Raw genomic sequence first — 19,411 nt, forward strand, 5'->3', positions numbered from 1 at the left:
AGTTGCATCCTGAAACCTTCCCCACTCTGCCTCCCCTGGTCCATGGAAAAATTGTCTTCCACAAAACTGGTCGCTGGTGCCAGAAAGGTTGGAGACCGCTAAAGGTTGGGGACCACTGTCTTAAGACATAGTGACAAAAGTGTGTCCAGGAGTAAACAAAGGATGCTCTATAGGGCCTTGGGGGAAGGGGAGGAAGTTGGAGGTTTGCAGAAACGGAAGTAAGAATTTCCCAAAATGACAGTACCTTTAAGAGTTGCCTACCTGTCAGCTCCTGAGGCCCCAGGCCCCCAAACCCCTTCTTCCCCCTCAACTAGGTAGGAACATCTTTCTTGTTTCCTTTTCATTTGATGGCCTTAGATGGTGACAAGTTGCTTAGAGGTCCAGATTTTGTGTGGTGCTTGGAAATACGAGGCATCTTATTTTGTACTTCATATGTAAGTCAGCTTCACTTCTGAAGCTATTTTTCTACTTACAAGGTTGACTTCTAGACCATAGGATCAAGTTTATAATAAAAGCACCGGACTGGGAATCGGGAACCCTGTTTCCCTTTTCTTGCAGTGACCAGCTAGCTGCTAGCAGTTGGGCAGTTGCATTTTCAACTTCCTTCACTGCTCAGGCAGCACACTTATTAAAACTGCCCACTCAGTTTATTTATGACTGTTGCAAACCAATTTGCAGAACTGTTTTCCATTCCGAAAGCTGTGCCTTAGAAAATTTGGACCTGCTTTCAAAGTTCTTCCAGTGATACCACTCCCTGTGAACTGCAACAGCCAGGGAAGTAGGATAAACAAAAGCAGCCCTAGTAGGAAGTTCTCAAGTTCCAAATGCTTGATCTTAAAATCTGGCTGAATTTATTGGCTGAAACCACCATTGATGGGGTATTTCTGGTTGCCCTCCCTACCCTCTGCCCTCTGCCCCCGCCACCCCCATTCTAAATGGTGAGCTTCTGGGCCCTTCTGTTTGCATCTGCAAAGATACCTCCCCTGGGATAAGGGCCTGTGTTCTTCCGGGAACCAATTTAAACCCAAAAGGGCCTTTAAAAATACATTTAATAGTTGGAAAGGATCCCTCTCTTTTTAACTTCTGAGCTCATTCCCTCTGGGAATCAAGTGACATTTTGATTCCGGTGTGTAAGCTGTTTTTTCTTTAGATCATTTTTTGTGTAAACATTCCTCTGCAAAATTATTTTCATATTCTAAGGAAACTTCTTTCAAGTGTCCAGTCAGACTGATTCCTATTCTGTTCCCTTCACAAACCCCCAGCTCGATGCTCTCTCAACCACCAACTTCCCCATTTCTCAACAGCTCATATTCAAATTGATTCTACTGTCTGTTAAAAGATTTCCCCGAGCAGGCATGGTGGTTCATGCCAGTAATTCCAGCACTTTAGGAGGCCAAGGTGGGCAGATTGCTTGAGCCCAAGGGTTCGATACCAGCCTGGGCAACATAGCAAGACCCTGTCTCTACAAAAAATTAAAACATTAGCTGCATGTGGTGCCACATACCTGTGGTCCCAGCTACTCAGGAGGCTGAGGCAGGAGGATGGCTTAAGCCTGGGTGCTGGGGACTGCGGTGAGCTGTGATAGTTCCACTGTACTCCAGCCTGGGAAACAGAGCGAGACCCTGTCCCCCAACCAAAAAAGATTTCCCCGACTTCCTGAAATTCCCACTTCTCAAATCTTCCCTGGGCTGTAGCCAAGGCGAGGTCGACTAGGCTGGACAAAGCCTGCAGAGGTCAGGGAGGGGAAGCTCATCCGGAGGCATCACTGTCTGGCCCTAGTGCCATCCGCGGAGAAGCCAGGCAGCCCTGACAAGGCGGACTTGGGACCAGCAAGACGGGTGCAGAGTTGGGTAGAGGACCAGCACCCAGGCTGAGCAAGGACGAGAGCAGCTTTCTCACTGAGCAGCTGACAGGAGCCTGGCAGCCACAGTCAGAAAAGCAGGCCAATCAAGTTCTCTTCTGTCGCCAAGAACTCAAGTGCCCTTTCTGTATTCGTTGTAGAGAAAGGGTCTCCCTGGGTTCCCCAGGCAGGCCTCAAACTCCTCGACTCAAGTGATCCTCCCACCTCAGCCTCCTTTATTTTTCTTACATACATCAAGAAAAGTAAAGTGGCTGCGTGGCAAGAATCCCTAAGTAATAATCCTACCACTGCCACCAAGTTACTGTCTGGCCTTGGATGGTCACTTTGCTATTAATATCTTGCATCCATAAACTCACAGAGCAGTACTGGATCATCTCTAAGGGTCTTGCCCTTTGGCAATAATATCTTCTGGCCAGGAGAAAGTGGCATTGCTTTGGCCCATCAGTATCATGATTGGAGCTTCAGGTCGACATTTTCTTCCATCCACACTGGAGGGAAGGTCAGATTTTCCTCCCTACTCCTGGAGTCTCCTGCTGGGACTGATATCATGCAGAGTGACAAGAGAAAAGCACGCAGATTTGATTGATGCAATTGATTGACATGTGCATGGGAGCCCTCACAAGAAAAATAAAGGCACAGAGAAGCAGCTTATACAGAGAGCTGAAGGTTTCCCTACTAAATTGAATGATGAGTAGTATATTGTGGAAAAGTAACCAGAAAGATAAGGGCTAGTGTCACAAAGTTTGTTTGTAGTTTTCTCTCGGTTTTGACTCCTCATCTCTAGTGATAAGAATGCTGGTTTCCTCCTACTTTAGGGAGGGCATCTCTCATGGGGGAGTTCCATCTCCTGCTTTTAGGAGGAAAAGGGGAGAACAGAGTCCTTCTTGCACCTGCTGGGTTTTTTGGTTGTTGATTTTTTTGTTTTTTGTTTTGAGACGGAGTCTCCCTCTGTCACCCAGGCTGGAGTGCAGTGGTGCAATCTCGGCTCACTGCAACCTCTGCCTCCCAGGTTCAAGTGATTCTCCTACCTCAGTCTCCCAAGTAGCTGGGATTACAGGCATGAGTCACCACGCCTAATTTTTTGTTTTTAGTCAAGACGGGATTTCATCATGTTGGCCAGGCTCTTCTTGAACTCCTGACCTCAAGTGATCCACCCGCCTCAGCCTCCCAAATTGTTGGGATTACAGGCGTGAGCCACTGCACCCAGCGCATCTGCTCTTTTTGAAGTGCATTTAGCCCAAAATAATTAATATGCCAAGGCAGCGTATTTTGGGGTGGCAGGTCCTAAACTCCTTCACTACTTGGGCGTGTCAAGTTGCTCAGTCCAGTCCTGACTTCAGCTCTCTTCTTGCAACACTGTGGAGGCAAGTTCCCGGTGCCAATTCTCTTCCTTGATTTTCTGAGCTTGGATCTTTCTGCACCATTAAAAACAGAGGCACTAATTTGAGGAATTAGCTGACGTGGTCACTTGAGGTCCTATAGCAGCTGTGGCCCTTTAGGATCTCACTTTTGCAAAGAAAACAAAAGAAGAGGCAAGAAGGTTGATCTGATAACTTCAGATGTTTAGGAAACAAAGCGTTCCGTTCCAAGCATTTAGATGTGGGGTGGAATCATGGTTCCTCCTGGGTTTTGTTCCCTATCAAATCATAACTTGGCCAACATTATCTGGCAAATGTTGTAAACCAGTGCTGTGGAGGACAGCGAAGAAACACTTCACTAATTCCGGAGCAGTTCTACAACACGAAGTCCTAGAAAAGAGGTACAGCAGACAGTTTCTTTTTAGTCTATTACATGCAACAAACCCTTTGTCAGATGCTCTGGCTGTAAGGAGACAAGTACAGAAACAGTACTGCGGAACCTTGAAATCAATCTGTAATCTACCACATGTGCAAAACTGGACAATTAGACGAGTGCTTCTCAATGACTCGGGAGTGTACTGCAGATAATTTATTACTAATTGACACTCAGGGAACCAAAGTTTGAAAGTGGTTTTGAAAATATAAATTAGAGTGAATGCAAGGTCATCTTTCAGTGTTAAAAATGTGTTTAAAGAGTCCTCTGCAGGAATTTCTCTAAAGAAGAGCATTGTTTTTGTTTAGGAAATTATCTCGAAGAGGCATTTAGGTATTAAAAGATGGGAGTGACAAAGCCTGAAAAAGATCACATGGAAGAATCATTTAACTTCTCTGCATAAGAGGAAGAAATGTGGTTTTGTTTGTTGTTGTTGTTAGAAATAGGTAAAGCTAGAAGTGAAATAGCTTATTTTCATTTTTAAATTAATTTTTATTTTATTATTATTTTTGAGACAAGAGTCTCGCTCTGTCACCAGGCTGGAGTGCAGTGGCACAATCTCAGCTCACTGCAACCTCTGCCTCCTGGATTCAAGCGGTTCTCCTACCTCAGCCTCCCGAGTAGCTGGGACTGCAGGCGCCTGCCACCACGCCTGGCTAATTTTTTTTCTTTTTTTTTGGATTTTAGTAGAGATGGGGTCTCACCATGTTGGCGAGGATGCTCTCGATCTCCTGACCTAGTGATCCTCCCGCCTTGGCCTCCCAAAGTGCTGGGATTACAGGCGTGAGCCACTGCATCCGGCCTGTTTTTTTTTTTTTTGGAGATGGGATTTCCCTATGTTGCCCAGTCTGGTCTCAAACTCCTTCAGAAACGTCTTTGCATTCACTCATAGCTGTTTGGCCAGGAAGCCTCGGTTTCAGCCTGTCTTGGCTTTCAACATGTCTTCCTAAGTTCAGTCATTTCTCGCTTTTGATTTAAAGTAAGAGACAGACGTATGACACATTTCCTTTCACTTTACTTAGAGGACATGGTAGCGTTATTAATGTCAATATTGTTGTGTCTCAAGGAATAGGGAGGCCCAAGGAGAGGGAGAGAGATGGGGGAATGCTGGTTGGTGGAGAAGTCTGACCACACACAACATTTATTCATTTATTAAGTTCACCATCTTATGTGGATGTGGATTGTGGCACCCCAAAACAAAGACAATACTAACATCAAAGAGCACTGATCGCAGATCACCATAACACATATCATAATAATGAGAACGTTTGAAATATTGTAACAATTCCCAAAATGTAACAGAGGGACGCAAAGTGGGCACATGCTCTTGGGAAAACGGCGGCGGTGGACTCACGGTGGACTCACTCGATGCAGGCTTGCCACATTTTGTAAAAAATACAGTCTCTGCAAAGCACAATAAAGTGCAGTGCAGTAAAGGGAGGTCTGCCTGTAGTGTCATCAAGGACATCTTCAGTCTATACAAATACACTGTACGGACATACCGTAGTCCTGGCTTCTGTCAGAAAAAAACTGAGAAAGACTGAAATAGGCAAGAAAAGCTTAGTGGGTGCTTAAATTTGCTTACCTGTGTTATCTCTGTCTTTTTTTATTTTCTGTAGACATGGGGTCTCCTTATGTCACCCAGGCTAGTCTCAAACTCCTGACCTCAAGTAATCTTCCCGCTTCAGCCTCCCAGAATTCTGGGATTACAGGCCTGAGCCACCGCACCCAGAATCTCCGTCTTTTATTGTCTTTGAGCTCTTGCACAACTCTGTAAATGCCAGTTATCCATAGAAATGCAAATGGACTGCCTCCGATAGAATGATAAGGGCCTTGAGGATAGAACCATTTTTCATCTGTGTATACATTTATTTCGCAATTCCTTGTTTTCTATATATTTTTTTTTTAGTTCTTCTTTGAACCAGGTATAACATTTCCTGGTTCCCTGATTAACTAATGAGCTTAATAAAATCTTTGACATGGGTTGATTTTGTGTATCTGTATGAAAGTCATGGTTGTATCCTCTTCTAAAGATTCCTTGAAGACTGCAGAGTTATTGTGAGGATTAAGTAAATTCATGCATATGAAATCCTTAGAGTAGTGCTTGGCACCTAGAAAGCACGTCCATGTTAATGATTCTTGTTAATATCTACAGGATAGGACTCAACTCACCATGATATAATTTTTGATGTCACCTACAGTGTAAGGTCCATTAAGGTTAGGACCTTTCTAACTCCAGCACTGAGAACAGTAATCAAGCACCAAGAACCCAAGCACAACGAACATAGTACACTGCCAATAAATCAGTTGAATAATGAATAAATTAGAACAGGGGGCTGGGCTCTAATAGGAATGGCTCATGTCTGTAATCCCAGGACTTTGGGAGGCTGAGGAGGGCCATCACTTGCGGTCAGGAGTTTGAGACCAGCCTGGTCAACATGGCAAAATCTTGTCTCTACTAAAATACAAAAATTAGCTGGGTGTGATGGTGGGCTCCTGTAATCCCAGCTATTCAGGAGACTGAGGCAGGAGAATTGCTTGAACCCAGGAGGTGGAAGTTGCAGTGAGCTGAGATCGTGCCACTGCACTCCACTCCAGCCCGGGCAGCAGAGCGAGATTTCCTCTAAAAGACAAACAAACAAACAAACAACAGGGGCTGGCAAATCCATTTTTTAAAGGACCAGATAGTAAATATTATACACCTGGTGGGCCATATGGCCTCTGTTACAACTGCTTGATTCTGTTGTACAAAAGCAGACACAGGCAGTATGTAAACAAATGTGTGTAGCTGTGTTATAAACAGATCTTATGCATGGACACTAAAATTTAAATTTAATGTAATTTTCACCTGATATCAAATATCATTCTTGTTTTGATTTTTTTTCCTCAACCATTAAAAAATGTAAAAGCCAGCTGGGTGCAGTGGCTCATGCCTATAATTCCAGCACTTTGGAGAGGCCAAGGCAGGAGGATTGCTTGGGCCTCTCCGTAGTGAGATGCTCTCTCTCTCTCCTTTTTTTTTTTTTTTCCAGGTGCTCGGTCACCATGTAGAAGTGGGCACGGGCAAAGTTGTCCTTGAGATCCCTGTCTCTAGAAAGAATTTAAAAATAAGTTGTGTGAGCCTGTAGTCCTAGCTACTCGGGAGGCTGAGGCAGGAGAATCACTTGAACCCAGGAGTTCAAGATTACGCTAAGCTATGATTGTGTCACTGCACTCCAGCCTGGGCTACAGAGTGAGGCCCTGTCTCTAAAAAAATAAACAAACAAACAAATTAAAATGTAAAAGTCATTCTCATTTTAGGAAAGTGACTTGCTAATCATTTCAGGAAGATTCCATTTGCAGGAATGACAAGATGATGGCTGTCTTGGCCATGCCTGTCATGTGGGTGGGGTGGAAGTGACTGGACCCAGCTGCATCAATTGAGTCCTTTGTCATCATCACTCTTAACTGACAATCTTAAGCGACATCGATGGTTCTGTACCCTGCCTGCAAACTGCCTTAAGTCCTTCTTAGAACAAAACAGAATTATAGATAAATCTAGATTTATCTGCTGATCAAAAAATGTGATCAAAGTCACATTGCAACATGCCTCTTCTAAACAAGCTAGGAAAATGTTGAATTATATTATACTGGCATTGGTCAATTTTATAGACCAGAATTAGAAATTTTCCAGCATTAGGAAAATGGCAGATCCCTGTCCAAAAGCACAAATAGGCCCAGCATTTGATCCACCTACACAATTGAAATAGGCCCAACTGGAATCTACAGATGCTGCCTACTTTGCCTCCTGGTACCCACGCCTCCCTCCCCTTCCCTCATATTGTCTCCCAAACAGAACAAAAGCACTTGCCTCCAGCCAAGTGAGCCCTCTCCTCCCTGAGGATCATGTGTGCTTGAACACCGAGTTACTAAAGTTACACACACAAAGGTACAGCTATATTTTTGCTTAGGAGTTCATAATTCCATTTTTTTTTGGTGGGGGGGCCTATGATCTGATTTCATTTAGGGCTCAGGCAAATTTAGATAGTGGACTTTCAAACAGGAATTCCATAAAAAGTAGCATTTCTCAATGCAGGATTATAACCAAATAAACTAGGAGAACAGCTGTGTCAGGAGAATGTCTCTGGAATAAGAAGGAAACCCGAGAAGAGGTTGGAAAAGAGCTCCAAGTTTTAAAGACAAATATAAAATGTTAGAACACCTAAACACATGCAGTTTAAGAACATAGAGTTAGTCCAAAGTTCTGTTTTTTTTTTTTTTTTTTTTTTTTCTGAGATGGAGTTTTGCTCTTGTTGCTCAGGCTGGAGAGCAATGGCACCATCTCAGCTCATCACAACCTCCGCCTCCCAGGTTCAAGCGATTCTCCTGCCTCAGCTTCCCAAGTAGCTGGGATTACAGGTGCCTGTCACCACACCCAACTAACTTTTTGTATTTTTAGTAGAGACAGGGTTTCACCACATTAGCCAGGTTGGTCTCACACTCCTCAGCTGATCCACCCGCCTCGGCCTCCCAAAGTGCTGGGACTACAGGCGTGAGCCACTGTACCTGGCCCAAAGTTCTGGTATTTTATAGATATACTGGTGAGGAAAGAGGTCCACAGCATGAGAGTGACGGTCCCAGGGCCCCAGGTCACAGGCCAAGGTTTCAAACCCAGCTCTCTTCTCAACTTGACCCAAGCTCTTTGTACAGAAGATGCAGGGAGGAAAAGGAAAGTGGCCTTGTTTTCGTCTATGGCAAATTATCAAATATTGATTTGACCTTTTACAGCTTTAAAAATATATTAACTGTATCTTATTGGAAAAGAGATGGTCCATGATACCACCACTTTGCTATAACCACAGTAATGCTTGTTTCTAAAGTAGGGCTGAGGAGTTCATAGCCTTTCCTCATAATCATGCTTGTATAAGGAGACGTGCGCAGGGGGAAAGATAGCTTTCTCCCATCAGCGCCTACCCAGGACTCAGCACATGGCAAATGCCCAATTAATATCCAAACACCAGCAGGATACAAAATAAGGAAGAGGTCGAGTGCGGCGGCTCACACCTGTAATCCCAGCACTTTGGGAGGCCAAGGTGAGTGGATCACTTGAGCCCGGGCTAGGCCGTGGAGTTCAAGACCACCCTGGGCAACATATTAAGACCCTATCTCTACAATTAAAAAAAAAAAAATAGGCAGGTGCAATGGCATGCACCTGTAGTCCCAGTTACTCAGGAGGGTGAGGGGGAAGGCTCACTTGAGCCCAGGAGGTCAAGGCTGCAGTGAGGTATAATTGCACCACTGCACTCCAGCCTGTGTGACAGAGAAACGACCCTGTCAAAAAAAAAAAAAAAAAAAAAAAAAGAAAGGAAGAACCAGGAAAGGGTGGAAGTAGAGAGCTAGCCATGACAGGAAGGAAAGTTTAGAGAATCTTTGCAACTTTTCTGCAAATCTAAAATGATTCCAAAATAATTTTTAAATGTTTAGAGAAATTTTCACCAACATCCCAATTGACCAACTATATATATATATATATATATATTTTTTTTGAGATGGAGTCTTGCTCTGTCACCAGGCTGGAGTGCAGTGCGGCGATCTCGGCTCACTGCAACCTCAGCCTCCTGGGTTCAATGATTCTCCTGCCTCAGCCTCCCGAGTAGCTGGGTTTACAGGCATATGCTACCACATCAGGCTAGTTTTTGTATTTTTAGTAGAGACGGGATTTCACCATGTTGGCCAGTATGGTCTCGATTTCTTGACCTTGTGATCTGCCCGCTTTAGCCTCCCAAAGTGCTGGGATTCCAGGCATGAGTCACTGTGCCAGGCCCCAATTAACCAACTATTTTATCACACCTCTGGCCTTCTCTGATTTGTATCTGATTTCTGCCTGTGGACGTTGTGGTGAATGATCTTGTCTCCTTAAGCTTATTTCCTTAACTCAAACCCTCACATTCAACTTCAAATCTGATCACATTTCTGAAAATATGTGGAACCTCATGACTTGGTCACTTACTTCATACACACGTATTCATTGCCTTGCAGTTACTCAGTTGAAGTGTGGCATCGGAAGAACAGACACCAACATCTAGTTAAGATTTAAATGAAAGATATTGTTTACAGCTGATAGGAACAATTGTAATTTAGAATTGAACTGTGCAAAGAAAGTTAAGTCTAAGAAGTTGTAATCAAGGAGAATTCTTACTTCTAACAGAGGAGGTTTAATTTTTTCAGTTGAGAATCGGGTTAGTTTTTGGCAGTGACAGCAAAACAGAAATGTGTCTCTGAACCTGAGTAGCCCGCCCTCTGCTGCCTCAAGGAGGATGAGTTTATGTTGGGGACGCAGAAGGAAGGAAGAATTTTACGTTTATTCTTTTTTTTTTTTTTTGAGGCGGAGTCTCGCTCTGTCGCCCAGACTGGAGTGCAGTGGCGCAATCTCGGCTCACTGCAAGCTCCGCCTCCCAGGTTCACGCCATTCTCCTGCCTCAGCCTCCCAAGTAGCTGGGACTACAGGCGCCCGCCACCTCACCCGGCTAGTTTTTTGTATTTTTAGTAGAGACGGGGTTTCACCATGTTAGCCAGGATGGTCTCGATCTCCTGACCTCGTGATCCGCCCGTCTCGGCCTCCCAAAGTGCTGGGATTACAGGCTTGAGCCACGTTCTTATTTTTTAGTAGACTTTATTTTCTAGAGGGCTTGTTAGGTCTACAGGTTTTTATTCTTTACGTAGGCCCGTTCCAACGTTCTCTTTTCTTCTTTTCATCTCAATTGAGGATTAGAAAGGAATTTTTAGGTCGTGTTTTCTGAACAGAGCTTCATGTTCCCGTCCTGAAGTTTTGATTTCTTCTTCAAGTTGCCATAAACTGTGGTTGTGGGTTACTAAATGTTTTAACTCTGTAACTTACTTTTAACAAATGGAGATTGCAATCATTGTTTTTACTCCCATAAAATCCTTGACTGATCCAAAAACTGTCTCCCCATGACCTAAAGTTAGTGGCTTTTATGCTTTTTTAAACTTGCTTTTTTTAACTTTTAGGCCCCCAAACCAAGATGTTTAAAATTACAACTCATTACCCATATATGATATCATGTAAGTGTAATAAAATCTCATGAAACAGCACACCTTCACTATTTGCTTTTACAACAAACGTTCACTCTTCTGTTCTAATTCATAACCTCTAAAATGGGTTTTGACCTGCAGTTTGAAAGACATGGCCCTACAGAGAATAAGCCTTTGGGAATGGAACCCTCCTGTGACCACTCATACTCATTTGCACTGAAAGTTGACGTAGGAAGTAAAATCATATTTTGCTTATTAAAAATTTTTTTAATGTAAAAAAAATTTTTTTTGAGATAGGGTCTTGCTCTGGCACCCAGGCTGGAGTGCAGGGGTGCAATCACGGCTCACTGGAGCCTCGACCTCTGGCTCAGGCAATCCTCCCACCTCAGCCTCCCGAGCAGCTGGGACTACAGGTGTGCACCACCACGCCCAGCTAATTTTTGTGTGTTTTGTAGAGACAGGTTTTTGCCATGTTAGAGTCTGGTCTCAAAATCCTGAGCTCAAGCAATCCACCACCCTCCTCAGCCTCCCAGAGTGCCGGGATTACAGGCGTGAATCACCATGCTTTACTGAATCACATTTTACACATGGCATTTGTGCTGAAAATTCATGATGTTATACAAGTCAACTGAAAGGGAGAAAGAAAAAAACATGTATCTAGAAAAGTACGGACTACATAAAAGACAAATTAGAGTGCCAGTCTTACAGTGAAATAGAAGGTACGTTCATCATTGCACATCCAAGAGACGCTATCTGGACTCCTTAATATTTTAGTAAAATATTGTGATTATGCCTGAATGCACCCAATTAGCTAATTGTGCCGTCATTTTTGATGTCTGAAACAAAAGTCTTCTTGGTCTATATAACGTCTCACAGTTGAATGTTTGTGATTAGGAGTTTGCACATCTTAACTTGGCACACTTTGTTAATTCTCAGAAATGCAGAAAATAGGGCTGGGGGCGATGGCTCACACCTGTAATCCCAGCAATTTGGGAGGCCGAGGCGGGTGGATCATCTGAAGTTAGGAGTTTGAGACTAGGCTGGCCAACATGGTGAAACCCCGTCTCTGCTAAAATACAAAAATTAGCAGGGCATAGTGGCATGCGCCTATAATCCTAGTTACTTGGGAAGCTGGGCAGGAGAATCACTTGAACCTGGGAGGTGAAGGTTGTAGTGAGCTGAAATCACGCCACTGCACTTGAGCCTGGGCAGCAGAGTGAGACTCCGTCTCAAAAACAAACAAACAAACAAACAAAAAAAACCCCAGCAGAAAATACAGGCCTGTTTGGGTTAGATTTATCTGATAGATCGTAAGCACCACTATCTCTCCACTCTCAGGCAATAACTCACTTAGATAATAACCAACCAACAACTCACAACTACATTTTTTCTTTCAAGAAATGTAACCTAGGGATGGCTTTCTTCTCCAGAAGAATCATTTTCATTACCCTATTATTTATATTTAAATGCTGTTTCAATAAAACATAAAAACAATTTCTTTGGCTAACTGTCCCTCAAACTTTTCGTGTTTCACTTTAAACTCTGCAAATAAATGAGTGAATGAATTAATTAATAAATGTTGAGAAAAAGGTATTTGGCTTTCATTGGTCCTTAAGTGCCTACAAACTTGGAAAATGATACAAATACTACCCAAACCTAGGACTTGGATTTCAAGAGCTTGAAAAGAACTAAGTGGCAATTAATTTTTTTTCCCTCATTTGAGCGAGGGCAACAATGTTTACTCACAAACAAGTCATGGGATCTTGGCTTCATTGCTTCTCCCTCTGGGCCTGTTTCCATTGTAAAAGGACTTCAGTTGGCTAGATCAGGGTTTTTCATGCTTTCACCATTGGCCACAGCAAGAAAGTCATTTTTTGTCATGACCAAGTTCACATATATTCATTTTCATCCGTAACAAATTCCATGAAGCAGGCCCCATGATCCCCTATTTGTAAAAGTATGAAAAACATTGGTGGTCTTAAATTATCTAAGAATACAATTCTGTGAGAGTAGCAAGGTTAATTTCCATCTTATTCTTCTCAGTAATTCTCAGAAACAGATTTCTACTGTTTCACATTCTGCAAATGGCAATCTCCATCACAGACTTTTTAGAAGATTCTCTCCTGGTGATTCAGGAGCGCAGGAGAGAGAAATATGCCTTTTGAGGACTGTAGAGGCTGCACTGTCTGAAGATGTGGCAAACAGCAAGAAAAGTGATAGTTCTCTGATTTTCCTAAGTGGATCTCCAGCTAGTTGTAAAACGAAGCCTTAACTATCCTCTTAATTTGTCTTTTCCTGTAATACAACCCACAAAATTTCCTGCCCCATCTTCTGTCCCTTTAAAGCGGACAGCTGGCTTAGCTAGTATTTAAAAAGTTATTCCTGGTACTGCATTGAACCTAGAAGAAACAAAACACAGCAACTCTTTGCTCTGCACTATTTACATAGTTCTGCCTTACCCCAGGTCCTTCGAGTCAGAAAGCTTGGGGTGACTTGAAAAATGCCAGGGCAGACAACCAGTCTCTAAGCAAAACCAAGAAGCACCCAGCTAAAAACTTTGTTTGCACAGATGCAAAGGCATGACATCTACATGGCAGTATCCGAATTCCAAAGTTTGTTTTGTTTTTAGTTACACACCCAACCACACGCATAAAATGAGTGTAGAGAAAATGTGATCTTTCCTATTTTTAGGTTGAAATATGAGGCTCATAAAAGCAGGGCTGCCACAAATTTTCACATTCAGGGATAACTTATAACCAGGAAAAGTACCAACACCACACACACACACACACACACACTCCCAAATCTAACAGTGGTAAACAGTTTTTATTCAGGCAATGAAACATGGAAAAAATATATTAGTAATCATTATAATAATTTGTGAGTATAACTTTTACAAATAGTTACTTGACATATAAAAAGGGAAATTACTGTGCATATAAAATTTATGTAGATGAATATTCCACACAACACAATCCTGATAGCAGTAGTCAATGCAGCGCTCATCCCTCCAGATGAGGGGTTCCTCACACACTTCATGGCACCCGTGGGGACACAGTGGAAGCAGATGTGCAATGAACATTTACTTGGCACATTAGTATAATGGATATCTATTGGCAAACACACACTTGCTAACAGCAATACTAAAAAGTTTACTGCTACCTCTGAGATTTAAAAGAAATGCCTGGTTCCTATCCCGATGGCTGAGAAGGACCAAGGCTGAGGCTCTGGTGTGGTCACCTACACGCTGCCCTGTATCTAGACTGGGGATGGTTTGAGTTCAGATTTGTATATGTCCATCTGAAAATTCTTTATAAATACAGAATTAGCAGTTAATGATGTGACCAGGAAATTACTGTTTTGAGTATATTTCAGATACCACTAAAAGGCAGAGGGGGAGAAAGTGGCATCTTGACAGTTCTAAATTAAAGGATCGATACAGGGAAGGTTCAGGCCACATCTCAGCTCTGAGTCTGGCCTCCTCCATACAAGTTAAAGCATTACACAGACCGCCACAGGCCAGCATTGCACACAACATCTCCATATTAGAACTATAACCAGAATATATATTTATATAATAGCTGTAACCATATTATAGTTAATAAAGTCATTCCTTAGGAATCTTGTTTGTCCAAATCTAACTGCATGCTAAGAGGCACAGAAATGGGATTGCATTTGGACGAAAAACTACGAAAAGTGCAATCTTTAGTCTCCAGGATGCAAGCTCTGGCACTAGGGGATGGGTCTTCCCTGGAGAATGCTGCCGCTGATACTCTCTTCCAGAGGAGATCCTTTGAGAGGAGAGTCTGTTATATTAGTTTCTTTACTGTTACTCTATGGAGACTCAAGGATTTAGTGGTAAATTGCTTTTTAAAAATAACTGGAATCTGGAGGCTAGTCAAACCTTTCTGGGCAGGTATCTCCTTGAAATACTTCTTTACTAAAATATTTGAAGAAGATAAGACTTCTTAGACCTTTGGCTTGACATTCTGGGATTCCCAGACTATATTGTTCTTTCATAAGCAAATAATAATAATCTGTTATCTTTTAGATTCTTCAGAATATACACATCTTTACTTTAAAATCCCTCACTTGAATCATGTAATCTTTCAAAACCTTGTTTCTATCTTCCCAACAACAGGATAAAGTCAGAAATGCAAGTCAGAGAGCAAGCTCACCATCACATGACGGCAGAGACAACAGTCAGAGACAGTTCATGAGATGGCTACCAGTTATAATGAAAAACCAAAAGGAAGTTAAAAGGGGGCTTCAGAAATTTTACTCCACTAAAAAAGAATGTGCTGAATCACTTCCAATCAGTATACACAGACTTAACCAATGCTTGCTCTTAAAAAACCCTTTTGAGCTTAGAGTGACCACTGAACCCTTTGTTACCTTTATGGAAAATGAGTGCTTCACTCCAGCTGCTTTTACCCAGCCAGGAACATTTGGGGGCAGCTTACTCTCCCTGTTTATAATTAGAGCAAATTCAGGGCTGTCTAATAAATATCTTAAGTATTTGTGTGAGAGCTGTACAAAGTATGGGTAGGTTGAAAGGGTAACTGGCTAGAAAGAAAATTCAACTTGAGCTGTCCTCCAAAACGAAACATAAATCTTCCCTCAGATTCCATACCATTCTGGTAGGCTGCCAAATCCTAGGTTTTTCAACATCATGTGCTTCTGTACTTCCTAATTTGGGCTGAGTCGAAGAAGCTAGAAACCACGTGAGACACTGGGCTTCCCGGTATTTCCAGAGCAGTTTTACAGAACAAAAGGTTTGGGTAGGTCACTGGCTGGAAGGAGACTTCTCTAACCTTGACTGTGACTATCCGGGCAGCCACGGGGGGAATTGTTCAGTCGGCCTTACGTTGCATTCCCCAATTAAAATACTGCTGGATAAAGGCTATCTACACTTTGGCAAAGTCAAAAGCTAAAGAAATTGCTCTGGATCCAGAATCTCAACAGGATCACCTAATATTCCCAAACCACCATATAGGCCAACAGCTGCCTTCTACTTTCCTTTTTCACTTCTGGTTTGTTTTTTCTTTTCTTTTTTTTTTTCTTGTTGTTTTATTGAGACAAGATCTTGCTGTCACCCAAGATGGAGTGCAGTGGCATGATCATGGTTCACTGCAGCCCTGACCTCCCATGCTCAAGTGATCCTCCCACCTCAGCCTCCCAAGGAGCTGGAACCACAGGCACATGCCACCATGCCCAGCTAATTTTTATATTTTTGGTAGAGACAAGGTTTCGCCATGTTGCCTAGGTAGGTCTCAAACTCCTGGACTCAGGCGATCCTCCTGCCTCGGCCTTCCGCAGTGTTGGGATTACGGGAATAAGCCACTGTGCCCGGCCCTTTTTCTCTTCTGTAACAGGGTTTATTATTGCCTAGCTAGCACGTTATTTGGCCCTCACATGTGTTGAGGCAAACTCTATACTATATTCTTACTCTCCAGAGTTCCAAAACCCTTTTTTATTTTAAAGAAAAATAAACAAACATACTTCATTCTGCCCAGTATATTCTCTTGATCTGTACAAGCTACATTTTAATTCTCTTTGGAGAGGCGACATCTGTTAAGTTAGAATGGGGGATATTTCCTTGTAATGGTCATGGCTAAGAGGCCAGGGCAAGTATCACTTAACGAGGGTCCTTTGGTGCTCCCTGTCTCCCTGTGCATCAGCTTCATTCACTGGGGTCAGGTTCTTAAGGGGTCTCTTCCACCAGTGTGCTAGGGAAGGACTGCCGTCACCTCTGTTTAACACATAGCTACTTTCTTAAACACAATAAGCTTAAAAAGATGACTGTGGATTTACAGTGGAGGCCACTATAAGCCTTTCATACTTAAAACAGATCAATATAAAACAAGTAAACATGAAAACACCAAAACACAGCAGCAAAAAGATTTGGCAATCAACATTTCTGCAAAATGCAAAATTAACTTCTTTAGCAGTAGAGGACTAAAGAGGAAATCAGTTAGACCAAGGGGAGACACATGCCCTTGGTACTATGACCACTAGGACAGCATTCATATTACACCACAAGTGACTGCTTTCAAAGCCCAAATGATTGTCAAGCCACTTCTCAAACGACACATAATTTCTGTTGTTCTTTTTTATACAAAATGTTAAGACAATAGGCTTGAAAATACAGCCTAAGCACCAATTACGATAAATGCATATTGGTAAAATGTGACTTCTGGCTTTAAAAGACATTATTGACCTCCCTGGGGCTAAAGATTGCACCCATGTGAGTAATACACTGCTAAAGAAAAATTCATTTTTTAAGATCTAGAGGTTCTCCACTAGGCACAATTCATTGTTGAAGTTGGATCATGCAACAGTTTTACAAGAGAAATAGGAAAACATATATATACTGAATATAGTGCACATCACCATGAAGACTTTCAGGGTGTAAGATTAAGACAGGAGAGTGCTTTAAAACACTTGCATGGATTTGGGTTTGCCTATTCAAATGAAAGGGAATTCATTGAGATTTATATGGAAAAATTCCATGTTGGGGTTAATGGCCCACCACTCTGAACCGAGTCCAGTAAGAGCTTGAGGAATTTGGCTTTGTTAGTACAGACCTTCTTCTTGCACTCCTCTTCTCAGTATTCAAGCTGTCTTTGTTTAAAAATATGCAAAATGCACACTGATTTTTGGAGTGGTTCACGTGACTTTTACTGCTCATTTTGTTAAAAATTCTGTCTTAAGTTAGAAGGTAATTTTTGCTTTCTTTTCAACATCTGAAGAACAATGGGAAAAAAACATTTCTTCGCCTTGTAATTGGTAACGGTGCTACCTTTTAATTAAGATCTGAGCCTTTTACAAGTAGATTTTCTTCACATATTTAAAATAGATCAAAACTCTGTCTCAAAAAAAAAAAAAGATAATGAAGACTAAATGTTGATTTTGTATCAACAAATGGAGGCAGAGGAGAGTAAATGACTCTAGGGCAGATTTGCCAAACCCTAGCTTGGAAGGACTCCCATATTGTCGTTCATGCAGAAAGGAGACACTACCATCAGTCTGAGGACTAACCCTAAAGGGGCCACACCCATTAAAGCTGAGGCGTGTCCAAATACCAGGGCAACAAAATGTCATGGCAAATAGTCTTCTGCAGACATGAAAACCCAAGACTGTGGTCTTCATATCTTTAGTCCCCCAAATTCTTAAGTTGGTGTTCTGAGTCAGGACTCTATTCCAAAATAGGGTCTCACATCCAAGGAAATATCTCCTTCTGTAGACAAGTTCTTACTTAACTATGCTTCAGGGAAAAGAGCAGCAGCATCTATAAATATACATGTATGTGTGTGAGAGTGTGTGTAATAAAAGGGGACCCAGAGCCCCTTCTTGATTATAAACTGGAAGTAACAATAGGCCAAATTGTCTCCTTAAATAAAACCACTGATATTAAAAAATTAAAAGATTAAATAGATCACAAAAAAAATCAGACAGGTGGTGGAGAAGAACCCAAAGAGGAGCTACAAATTTAACACATTTGGGAAAGTAAAGATGACTTTAAAACAAACTAAACATAAAGAAATCACAAACCCAAACTCAGCAGCCTAACGGAACCTTCATATGGGGAACTGGAAGGCTCCAGCACTGTCAGGTCACACTCCTTTCTAGACTACGCAACCCTCTAGGGTTTCTTCCAGGGCTGTTGCATTGGCAGCAAAGCGGGACAGGCAGCAGTAGACATGTGCTTTTTTTAAGTTTTTTTTTTTTTTCTCTGCAAAGGGGCAATTATTCCTGGATAAGGCAAGATAATTGTGGTCACAAGAGAAGCAGCCAAATGCAGATCTGTTGAGCTAACAGGGGGAGTCTCAGTCAGCCTTTCCCAGCTTTGCAATCAGCTCATCACAGATTTTTGTCAGTTCTTCAATTTCTTGGTTCTGAAAGACAAAAGACACAATTATGCAGGCCACTTTGTATTCTGAAATAAAGGCAAACAGAGTTAACTAGTCCCAAGTCTGGATATACCTTACCCTAGACATCCCAATTCAGTGATTTTTAACTTTTCTACATCAGAGATGCTTTAAAGAAAAAAAGGCTACACATCTCAAGAACAATGTACTCATAAAATCATGCTTAAATTGAGTAAAGGGTGAAGACAGTCACCAGCCCTCTGAAACTTGTCCATGAATCTCTTAGTTCCCCAATTCTCTTGTTATCAGAGGAATTATCTGGGGTACTTGTCAAAAACATAAGTATCTGGGTCTCACTCAATCCATTAGTATCTCCAGGGATGCTGGAGTCTGAATCTCCTAGGGAGCACCGTTCTAGGGGCTATCAGACCCTGTGATAAAAACTCCTGCTCTTGATGAATGGATGGCACAGGTATGAGTACATAATTGGAAATGCAGTAAGGAAAATACACCAGAAACATATAAAAATGGAAAGCTAAAAATTGCTTAGTGAGAAACAGGGATTGTTGCTAGTCCTGGTTTTCACTGATCTATAGCAGTTTCTCAAAGCAGCACTGCTGATGTTTTCGGATGGGTGAGTGTATTCTTAGGGGCTGTCCTGTGCATTGCAGGATGTTTAACAGCATCCCTGGCTTCCTGCACTTTATATCAGTAGCATCTCCCAGTGGTGACAACCAAACGAATATATCTCCACACATTACCTAACACCTAACACCCCCTGGAGGGCAAAACTGCCCCCAACTGCAAACCACTGATCCAAAGCAATGAAGGGGGAGATGGCTTCATATTAATATAT

The 19,411-nt window shown here is 42.2% G+C and overlaps 1 protein-coding gene across 14 annotated transcripts in view; it reads right to left on the reverse strand.

The window, feature by feature from the left end:
• Positions 1-13,491: 13,491 nt before the first annotated feature.
• TACC1 (transforming acidic coiled-coil containing protein 1) overlaps positions 13,492-19,411 on the reverse strand; it is a 126,845-nt gene continuing 120,925 nt past the window's right edge. For 8 of the 14 annotated variants that reach the window (XM_030937334.1, XM_010385260.2, XM_030937336.1 and 5 more), the window contains one exon: positions 15,758-18,582. In XM_030937334.1, the coding sequence (XP_030793194.1) occupies positions 18,514-18,582 (69 nt within the window). In that variant the 3' untranslated portion in view covers positions 15,758-18,513. Of the gene's footprint in view, positions 18,583-19,411 lie in introns of all 14 variants that reach the window. The other 6 variants (XM_010385257.2, XM_010385255.2, XM_010385262.2 and 3 more) reach the window with 1 other exon arrangement.

Source organism: Rhinopithecus roxellana, chromosome 9 (genome assembly GCF_007565055.1).
Source record: "Rhinopithecus roxellana isolate Shanxi Qingling chromosome 9, ASM756505v1, whole genome shotgun sequence".
NCBI classification, from domain to species: Eukaryota; Metazoa; Chordata; class Mammalia; order Primates; family Cercopithecidae; genus Rhinopithecus; species Rhinopithecus roxellana.